We start from the raw sequence: 11,695 nt of genomic DNA on the forward strand, positions 1-11,695 counted from the left end.
CATTTTCCTGTGATATCACACAGCAAATAGATGGAAAGAGGGAAGATGAACATCTGAGGCAGAAAAGACAACCTGGTGAGTATTATGAGACACTGGTACCAGAGAAGAAAGTAAAATAGGTATGCTCAAGCATATGTTTTTGTCCCTTCCCCAGTGAGTCCCTGGGAGTCTGTCTCCCAACCACTGAGGGATGTGCCCAGACACACCAGGGTGGGTTTGAGGATGGGGCAGCCCAAGGAGAAGACAGAGAAAGCATCACAGCTCTGCCTTGCTATGCTCCTGGCAGCTGCCCACTCTGCACCACTCACCTGCCCTCCCTTCCCAGCCCAAGGCAACAGCCCTGCAGCTGAGCTGAGATGCTGCCTGAGGTCAGGCACCAGCAGCCCTGGAAGGTTTAGAGGTGCAGTTTAAATTGGACCCCTGAACTTGTGTCCTAAAATCACACCTGACGCTCACCTTTAGCACCACCAGAAAGCAGCATGAAGGAAAAAGGAACACAGTCACTACGGAAGAAAAATTATCAAAATGACTGAGTATGAAATAAGGGATAGAAGACCTCAGCATAGTACTAGACAGAGACAAAACTGATCCACTGACACATGGGCTTAAAGCCTATAGCAAATTTCCCCAGAGGCAAGGGCTGGAAATAGAAGCGAGGTAGACTCATTGTTCTTTTACTCATATGGTGGCTCCTGCCAAGAGAGTGGCTGTGCTTTGTGGGAACTGTAGGGAGAAAGAATGGATCATTTTATTTACAATATGTTACTCCTCTTGAAGTCCAATTAAGTATGCAGCAGAGGAACTAATAAAAGAAATCATCTCCAGAAAGAAGTTTTGCTTTGGGGTTTCCTTTTACATGTAAAAGGCCAATAAATTCTAAACTTGACCATAAATTAACTTATTGACACAACCAAAGGAGCCCAGCCAACTTTTTGCACACCCTAAAATTTTATGTCAGTTTTTCAGCCTCAACTACTAAAGTTACAGGACGGCACTGACAAAAGCATTTGGGTACAAAATTTGAGGCTGGTTATGCGTATTAATACCTGTGCCATCAGGGATTATTTGAACAGTCAGAGAGGTTGTTCAGAAGGAACTTGCACAGAAAGTGATGAGTTGTTACTACATAATAGTTTAGGCTGCATATTCCTAATCCTAATTAGCAGTTTCAATGAATGTCCCAGTACTAGAGGGGATTTTTTAAGAGGTATGGGTATGCTAATACCTAGGGAGTTACAGAAAAAATATCTTTAGAAGTAAGTAAGATTTAGAAGTAAATCTATGCCTACCATCTAAAACCAAATTTTCTATAGCCCATTTATATTTTTTTCCAATATCTAAATGTACTTCTATTTACTTCTAAATATTTACCTGAAAAACACCTAGTAGCATTGGCTAATGTTTTATTCTGTGTATTCCAAATAGATTTTCCTTGAAAACAGATCAGGTAAAAACATGATGATACATACCAAACCTCTTTTTACTAGACATGGCACCTCACACAGGAGTATAAAACTATAAGTTTAAGCAGGTCTCAGTGTACAGGATTTTTGCTAAAAGTGCTCAGCCTGATCATGCCTTTGCATAGTCTAGAGGAAACAGCTTCAATATGGTAAAACTGCTAATTAAAATATCATAAAATCAGAGTTTGGCAAATATTTATAAGTCATAAAAGAAAGAACTGTACCTATGATGCCTGGTGATACTGTGTACAGGAGAACACTGTAAAAAAGAACAGCAGTGCTACAACGTGATGATAGTTACAAGTGATGTGGTAGTAGTGAGAAGAAAAATGAAAGAACATTAAAAGCTTTTGCAGTGCATGGAGTTCTCACCATGTCACACAGGTTGCTCTGTCTTGACAAAGACACATCAGTGACAAAGAGCTCCACAATCTCTAAAAATAAACCTACACCTCCCTTTTTCAGAGAAATCTCCAACAATTACTCTCTTTCCCAGAAGGGAGAGCAACAGCAAATTTGAGCAAGCTGTCTGCCCAAGGTCTTCTACAGGTAAAACTCATGAGGCTGGGCCAACTGAGCTCAAAGATGCGCCACAGCTAAAATACAGAAGCTTTCTGCAGGCTGATTGTAGTGGGGCTCAAGTCTTCAAGAAATCTTTCAGTCTGTGTGACAGGGACATTTCACTGAATGTACCTAGTTAGTAATAGAATACTTGATATTCCAATATTTTTATATTGATGAAAGATATTTTTATTATTTGAGTATATATTTGGAAGTGAGGAACTGTGGCTTTAAAAGGCTTCTAAATTCATAGAATCACAGAATATGCTAAGTTGGAAAGGACCCAGTCTCCATCAGTGAGTTACCTGGAGACTGGAATTCATCTCTGACCTGGAAGCCACCTGAGGTTCTGGAATGAAACTATATGACTTCACGTGGACAACTGAATCAAGCCTAAATTTATGTGAGCTGAGTAATACTGTGTAACTAGATACATAGTGGCTTGCAAGGTTTCACCCCAGTATTCATATACTAGCTCTCTGCAAATGCTACAGAGAGAAAATGAAGAGAGGGAAGAGCCTGTCTTCACACCACAGCAGATGACGCAATTTCTCACCAACCCCTCTGCTCTAACGTACATTGCTGGGGAGGATTTCTCGCCTTTGTCATGGTTACAGATGTCAAATATCCTTAAAAGGAAAAACCAAACCCACATCCTTTTCATTTATATATATATATACACACACACACAAATAGACAGATAGATACATAGACAGATAGATAAAAAAGTGAGTAAGGAGGAACACCAGACAGAAATCATGGGTGCTTTCCTTGCTTTGTACACCTTTGCTGCTGTCATTCTCCTGGTCATTCATGGAGGTAAGTAGCCAGTTCAATCCTTTTGAAGGTAAATGCTGATGTACAGAGTTCCAGCTAAGTCAACATATATTAATGTAAAGGAAGTAGTCACAATTATTATTTGAATTCTTATTATTAGCTCTTTTCCACTGTGTGTATGTGTTTGATCTTTCATACAAACAAAATTTCTGAATAGGTAGTATTAATTAAGCTGCAAAGAGGACGAGTTATCTGGAAAAGTTCTGAGGAGTTAACATAATGGTTACCTGATCTTTTTCTCTCCAGAGATATACACATGCATTGATTTCTTGATCTTCTCTTTTTCTGAAAAACAAATTTCTGTAGTGTGACTTACACTATATAGCCCATCTTCCAGCTACAATATTTAAGATGTGGCAGATCTGAGGTTATTACTCACAGTGAAAGCTAAGAAATTAACCATATCAGCAATCTTCAAGAAAAGAAATATGTGCAAAAGCAAAAATACTTTGGTATTCTTGTTGCCCAAGCTCACCCTACTGATCTAATTTCAGTCCTATTGAAACATAATGAAGTAGCATTGCTGAGCAATTTTAAGTGTACCTTGAAGACCATCATTGTGACATATGTATATATTTGTGTCTGCATACTTTGTAATGTTCTTCCTAAGAGACTTCGAGTGTCTTACAGTATCTGTTAGCCCAGCTGTGTGTGTTGTGGTTTATTTTTATTTTTAGGTTTGTGTGTGGATATCATTGGAGGGACTGAAGTAGCACCACACTCGAGACCATTTATGGCACAAATCGTGGAACCAAAAAGATTTGTTTGTGGAGGAGCTTTGGTCAAGGAAAACTGGGTGTTAACAGCTGCCCACTGTGAGGTGTAAGTAATTACTCTGATTCAGAGGTTGTCCTCAGCGAGTATCTGGTGTCTCTGTTCAAGTAGGAGAGTCAGTATGCCTGGTGATTTTGTGCACTTAGCATGATCATGATCAAGTTCTGATTATTGTGTTTTATAGTTTATATCAGCAAATGTGCTTCAGTGAGTAAAAAATATTATAATAAGGTATACTGATCTTCACTGCTTCTGAAGAGGTATTTTAAAAGCTTCTAGCTGCATCCAAGCACAGAATAGCAACACTGAAACAGTGATTTTGGAGGAAAGGTTTATCCTCGTTTTCTCAGTCAACCAGTACATGAGTCCAGATGAGTGGCCAGTCTAAACTGCTGCTCTGTAAACAAAAATAAATTCTTGTAACTTTATTCTATAAAAGATATGCAGTTCACCACAGAAAGAGACAGCATGCAGTTAACACAGGGGAAAAAATCCTCCAGACAGAAGACACTGAGAGATCTCTGCCTTACTGGGTATGTTGGCTTGTCACCAATGTTTCTTCTTCCTGTCCAACTCAAGATGCAAATGGGTATTTAGCCCCACAGAATCCCTCAGCCAGGCAAGAAGTGAGGATTAAATGACATAGGCCACCCCTCCTTTGTGGGGAGGACTGGAGCTGTTGCTGAGCCAGACCTCACGCAGGCTCTGTCAACACCCTGACCAAGGCCAGAGAATGACTAGGCTCTGCACACATCACGGAAATGTATCTCCTGGCCTCATCCAAGCAGGGAGATACATGGGACCTACTGCACAGGGCCCAAAAGCTATTGTATTAACATAAGGTAAAGATTATTTTCAAATGAGATTGCATTTAAGAGAAAATACAATGAATTGTTAACTTAATGATAGCTGAAGGAGAAGAGCAACCACTTTCTCAGGGTTATGTTTTCCACAGTACAACACAAATGAGGGCCAATATACACATCTGCTCTGCTACCATTCAGCTGCAAGATACATTGTTCGCCCAAAACTAGCTATACCTGTGGTCTCATATTAAGGTCTGCTTGGACTGCTTGACCAAGGAGTGCTAGACTTGTGGTTTCTATATCAAAGAGCCTCAGCAGGCACAACCCTGTCACCACTTCAGCATCTTGTAAGTACATGAAGTTGCAGAATAGTTAGAGAAAAGGAATGAGGTGTGTGTCACACAGATTCAGAAAACTATGTTGAAATGGTGCTAGGGCATAGCAATGACACAACACAGACCAGTCAAGATGATCTGTGAAGTAACAGTGAGCTATTCTCCTAAATTTTCAACACAAGTTGCAGAAGGCACAGTTGGTGAGACAAGTACCCATAGTAAAGCTAATGCATTCACCTCTCATTCAGTTCCGAAAGGGAAACAACAGGGATAGATCCAAAGTCAAGTTCCTGGGAAGTTGAAAATAGGATAGCATGAACTTTGATCCACTGAATCACTTTTTGTTTTAATTATTGTGGAAATAAGGTCATACTTTATATTTTTCTAAATTGCTGTTGCTTTTCAGGCACAAGAAAAGAGACTGTAGCAACTGAACGTTATTAGCACCACACGTAACAGCAAAAAATGTATAGAGTTACAGCAAGTGAATCCCACTAATCACGTTGTCCTCTTCTCAGGAAAGAAGGCAAAGTTATTCTTGGAGCTCATTCACGGAAAGCAAGTGAAAAACAAACACAGACTTTCCAGATTGCAAAGCAAATTCCCTACCCATGCTATGACTCCATTTCCAAGGAAAATGACATTATGCTGATACAGGTATAGACTTACACAACACTTGTGTAATATACATCTTCTACATTGCACCATTTTCTTCCTTCGTGTGAGGGAGAGGAGCCAAGGCAGTTTCTGGTGACTTTTTGGGGCGGTGATATAGTCTGGCTAATCCACCAGACTGGGGACCCAGGGATGCCCTGGTAACTAATTCAATCAACTATTTCTCTTGTGCATGCCAGTGCTAGAAGTAGATAAATTCTGGAGCTTGATCAAGATATTTCAGTTTCTGGCTTTTCAGTGAAAGAATAAATATAAATACAGCTAAGAAGTTTGGTTAAAAACCCTAATGTTCCGTCTGAAAAACAGTTCTAACTAAAAATGCCTGACTTCTCTGATTCTCAATTTTGTCAGCACCAGTGATGACTGTTATTTTATTCTCTCAGGGGTTTGAAAGCCAGAGAAGTAAAATATTTTTTAGAGCTAATATTCCAGCAGAAGCTAAATGGGTTTTCATGAGACAAATAATACCCATTTTCCTCATTCTTATGATGACATAAATCCTGTCACAAAGAATGGAGGAATCTCAAGAAGGGATTGCAGTAATCCCCCATTACGATAATAGGAAAGATCCAACGGTTAACATGCAAGGGCCTCTGTTAGACTCTGCCCCATAACACCTATTTTCCACATCTTCTACAGCTTCACAAAAGAGCAACACTTACTCCAGCTGTGGAACTCATTCCCCTGCCTACTTCAGATGATGATCCCAAACCAGGAACAATTTGCACAGTAGCAGGATGGGGAAAAACTGACAATCGTCGGAAAACGCTTTCTGCTACCCTGAGGGAAGTCAATATCACTGTCATCAGTAGGCAAGTCTGCAATGACAAACATCATTATAATGGCAAACCTGTTATAACAGAGAACATGATATGTGCAGGGGCTAAGAATGGAAAAAAGGACTCATGTGATGTAAGTATATTTACTGTCTATATCTGCATAAATTATATTAAAAATAAAATATAAAGTACTAGCTTTTACACATTTACTATTTTTGTCTCTCTCCAGTTCAATGAAGAATTTTATTAAATATCAGTGAGTTTACCAATGCTTGTTCTTTTAAGCCTTAAAATCAAAATTTTTGAAGAGTAATTTCATCTTCACAGACTTTGGATACAGTAATTTTATCCAGGCATGGTAGACAGCTATTCTTGTCTTCAATAAAATGAGTTAAATATTAAAATCTCCACACAACAATTTATGAGTCCATTCTCAAGCAGCTGACATCAGTGGAACAAATCATTTGATGTCAGAGGGCTTTGAAAGAGGTTTTGCTGATAAAAAGTATTTTCACTGGGCCCCAAGTCAAGTGCACAAGTGTGTATGAACTATCACATTTTAAAATATTTAAATATTGCATCTAAAAGTTACAAAAAAAAGGTATCAATTTCTGGAGACTTCATGCTTTTCCTCTTCATTTTCAAAAGGACTAATTGTTCCTTAACACTGAGCTAAATTTATTCCCCTTCACTTATATTTGAAAGATCAGATTGAAGTATTTTCTTCTTTTCTGCTATTGAAAATCTTAAATTCTAAGGAGAAAAAAACATGATAACACTGCCTACATTTTTATTTTCTCCACGCCACTGCTGTAAATTTAATTTAAATGAAACATTTTTTAGCTTTTGTTAATTTGAATGAATTTTTTTTCTTTTTTTTTTCCTAGGGAGATTCTGGTGGACCTTTAAGATGCAATAATGTGATGAGAGGCATCACTTCTTTTGGGAAGAAAAAGAAGTGTGGTAGTGTTGATGGCCCTGGTGTCTACACTCGACTCACAAACCAGTACCTCCAGTGGATAAGGAAAACCATAGGGGGGGCCTAATAGATTGGGTTTTGGGCAAGTGATATGTGTAATAGCATCTAGTTTTCAAATAGTCTTTTAAAATGGTTATACCGGTAAAAGAGGTATTTCCACACCGAATTTTAGCAGCTTGCTGTAGTTCAGCTACAACAGCATCTATAGCTTATACTGTCAGCCATGGAGTCATTGAATGGAGTTTTGTGACTCAGGATTCCAACATTCTTGTGTTGCATGTTGCTCTACATGGATTAGTATTTCTGATAAAACATCTAATCCACCTAGTTGCGTGCTGAGTATATACTGCACTCTTCTGTATATGGACTTTTGCAAATAACTCTGATATTTAGTGAGATGCTGGGTACAACTCCAGACATCTGAAAAGCTTAGTAGCCTCTCTGATTTTACAAGTGTAGTAGACTGCAAGTCTTCAGAAAGTTAAGTTGCAGCAACTGCATTTGATTGTGGGACATTGTAAGTGTGCATTTCCTAACTGTTCTGTATTTGAAACCTCTAGATTTTATTCCTTTATGTACTTTGCATTTAATAAAGAAATGGCAATAAAAATCTACTGATTTCAACTGAAATATTATATGGAAAGCTGTGTCTGTTCCAGTCCAGCTAGTCTGTGTACTATCTGTTTGATGTTGTATACACCAAAATCAGCAACATTATGTTAAAAAAATCAGCTGAAAACCCATACTCCAGAGAAGTGACAAGAAGTGTCACAGCTAGAGTATCAGTATTACCATACTGACATGAAGCACTGTTCATAATATAAGACCACATTAATTGTATGATGCCACTACTGCTGTTTCAGATATGCAAAGAAATTTTTTAAGTGCTTGAAGAAGGACTTGTCAAGAACTGCACCTATCTATTGTGAAATATGTTTCTGCCTGTCTCTGTATTAACAGTCTTCAGCATTTGCAATGCTATTAACACCTCAAAAAGGGCTTGGTTTCATTTTGTTCTGCTTCACATACCTACTTGGAGGTAGGCATCACATAAAAGAAAGCAGGGGACATCCAAGGAGTGGAGAAATTTTGCATTGATTTTAATTAAAAAATTATTGCTCTGTTCATTATGAGTGATAAAGCACCACTTACAAACACTACATGAGAAAATACAAACTAAAACTTTTTTACACAACTTCCTTAACCTGATCTTTGTTGAGAAGAAACAGTAGTTTTGTCTCAAAGGAATAATGAAGGATGAGGAAAGAGAGGGTCTTTACTATAGGGGTCTTTACTGAAATTTTTGATGATGAACCATCATCTTTGTTTTCCTTTTGTTACAAGCATTACACAGTCAGAACTTTTCACATTCCCATTCTTATTCCTAAAATGGTTTTTTTGACTCTTGGATTGAACACATAAACAAGTACACACAAACAAGTACACAAAAACATAGTCACAGAGGCACACACAAACACAAAAGCAAAACAGGAGAAGAGAGAAGAATTACCAGCAAACTAAGATTGCATCAGTGAAACCGAGAGAATTGCCCCGCTGACTGCTACCAACACCCAAAACGGTGAATTGATTCTGTCTTTAAACACACAGGAAACAAGTAATACCAGACTTTTTCTATTCTTGGAAACTACCAAACCCTTGTTTAGGCAAAAACTAATTCTAAAAAAGCTTCAGAAAACAAAAATATCCTTGTCAATCTAGTAAAAACTCTGTAGCCCACCATTAGGGCTCTGTCACCCTTCTCATACAATAGTCTTACTTTATTTCTTTGCTCTTTACTCATTTTTTCAGTGTCTTTCTTTCATCCTGCTATTGCATTTTTTTCATCTTACTGTTTCCTCTGTGGTCTGCTTTTTCCTCTTCCTTAGGAGTCACAGACAGAAACCTTGTCAGTGAAAAATCCCACTCAAAGCCTGTCATTCAATATTTCCTCACGAAGGAGAGGTCCTGACCAAGGAGATGTTTACAATGCATGAAGAAATGTGCAAGAGAAAAATGTGCAAACTTCCTCTTCTAGCTTGAAATTCAGGATCTATCCCAAAATAATTTAAAAATTTGTATTTTTACATAAGCATTATCTAGTGAATTATGCAAAATGAGCCAGTGAAATTGGACTTACATGGTTAAAAAGTATTCCAGCCTCTGTCACTACTGCCAGTAGTGTAAACCTGTGGAAGAAAAGCAGAAGAAAGAGCAAGAGAGAACTGAATTTTTATCTAGGTGGAGAGTTTCTCTGATCAAGAGACATGAACCCATTCACATACAATCCCACCAGTATGGGATAGAACCTATACTAGCTCAGAAAAATGTTATGATAATTTAATACCTTGTGACATCTAGAATGTAACTATTTCTTCTTACTGTTTCTATATAAGGAAATTGGAGGAAATGAACAGGTATAAACTGCATTACACAAACTATTGCAAGATTTCTGTAGGTAGCATCAAGTCTGACCACATAGTGGCAGAATAGGGAACTGTCTGTGAGACTAGTGCTTTTAAGTAGGGAAAAAAACGGATTCTCCAGTCTGAATTTCTTTAATCCATTTCATTACATTACAGACAATTACTTTGTTATATTTATATACCTGGAAATACACATGAACTGTCTGAGTAATGATGTGTTTCCTCTTGTAAAAAGTATTTTTGACCTGAAGTTTTGGACTCCACATGTTGTGCAGCGCTCCACTTTGGATAGGACTGTAGGGATGAAGATTTGAGTTTAGGCAACTTAAATTTTAGTTAATCCTCTCTGCCACCCCTGGAGGTTCAGCCTCCAGTGCATACAGACCTCAGATGCAGAACAAGCTGACCTCTTAGAAATGGGTTCTGATTTCTGTGTCTGCCTGGGCCTGAACAATATACCAGGCAATGATCATAAAATATGCCATGTTCTACAGCGAGAAAGTCAGGATTTCACATTTTGACTAAGACTTCATATGTTAAGACCTATGCACTGGCAGAATGAGACACCTATGCAAGAGCAGCAACTGCACACTCTGCACATTCAGAAAAAAGCACTCCAATATATGTTTAATTTCACTCTAGATTAGTTCCAGTCTGGAATTTAAATGCACACTTCAAAGCTTTCTCAGACACGGTCACATAACAGACCTACAGGTCACACAAACAAGGTTCTCTCATATTTATGGGTTATTGATTAGTTCTACTGAAGTTAGTGACTTCTCCCGCTTTTAGATATTATGTTAAAATACATCTGGGGCAATACAGCTTGGCAAGTCAACAATGAGCAATAAGTAACTAAAATAAGAGCAGTTCTTAGACTGAGAGAAATGTACTTTCTTATTTTGATATTTGAGCATCTAACAAAACATGCATGGTTCCAGTATTAGTCAGGTCCTTCCTTAACACATCCTCCCATCCTGTGTTATATACCTATTCCTATATTGGGCAAACTAATATAATTTAGGTGCTGCCCAAGGAAAGAAACAGAATTTCTGGGAGAATTAAAAAAAATACATGCATAAAGAGACAATACCACTTCTTATTTTCGCATTCAAAAGGGAAACAAAAATGTTTTTAACACTTCTAAAAGTTTTGAATTATTTAAAATACTATTTTGAATATTTAAACCAGATTCTAAGTGTTTGATAAAATCTCCAGCAACAAACATGCTCATATTAGAAGATAGGTACAGCATAAGTCATTTCCCATATTTAGGCATCAGCTTCTTGGTAGTAATTTCTCAATTGATAATCAAAGTTATCATTTTCTAGCGTGTTTTGAAGACCACATGAGTAGATTTATTGTAAATTAACATCTTACTAGGTAAAACAGCTGGGTGGTCTCAACCTCACAGAGCTAAAGTTAGCAACCACATGATGTATGAACAGCAGAAGATGAGGTTTAAAAAATCATGAGAACTAAAGACATGGCAGTTTCACATTCATTTCAAGAGATAACTTCCACCCCGTCTATGTCTTTTCATGCATTTGACCACAGTGTAATTTTCCATGAACTGACACTGCTTTACTCCCTTATTGTCCTATTCTTCTCCAGCTACAGGAAATATTCTAAATAGATTTTCATTGGGGGAAAGAAAAAAAAAGAAATCCAAACAATATGAATTTCTGAGTTCACAGGGCTTTTAGTATACAAATGCAAGAGTGAACCCTTACCCCTTGCCTCTCATCACTCCTAATAATGAAAGCAAAGCTGCGAAGATGTCTGTGAACAGAACACATTTCGAATAGCATTACTGAGTTTCATCTGAATAGCTTCTGAGAACCTGTCCTGACATCTTTCCTTGGCTGTTGACAGTGTACAAATCTTACATGGGCAGATGTCTGTTAAACTCCAAGAGGTTTGGTCCTTGTGAGCATTACATAAAAGTCATAGGACGGTGACAGCTGCACGGTCTGCTGACAACCAGAATTGAACTGGTACCCTTAAGGAATGAATGAACTAACGGTTTTGTTTGACCCAGCAAGCTTCTTTAACTCATCCAT

At 38.0% G+C, this 11,695-nt stretch overlaps 1 protein-coding gene across 1 annotated transcript; it reads left to right on the top strand.

Moving 5' to 3' along the window:
- The first annotated feature begins 2,744 nt into the window (after positions 1–2,744).
- On the top strand, positions 2,745–7,815 carry LOC113981778 (granzyme A-like). Its single transcript, XM_027709358.1, has 5 exons — positions 2,745–2,843; positions 3,539–3,683; positions 5,295–5,433; positions 6,091–6,363; positions 7,118–7,815. Exons 1-5 carry the CDS (start codon positions 2,783–2,785, stop codon positions 7,274–7,276), a joined length of 777 nt encoding a protein of 258 aa, XP_027565159.1. The 5' UTR covers positions 2,745–2,782; the 3' UTR covers positions 7,277–7,815.
- Positions 7,816–11,695: the final 3,880 nt, after the last annotated feature.

Source organism: Neopelma chrysocephalum, unplaced genomic scaffold (assembly GCF_003984885.1).
Source record: "Neopelma chrysocephalum unplaced genomic scaffold, ASM398488v2 Primary Assembly neopelma1_96770, whole genome shotgun sequence".
NCBI classification, from domain to species: Eukaryota; Metazoa; Chordata; class Aves; order Passeriformes; family Pipridae; genus Neopelma; species Neopelma chrysocephalum.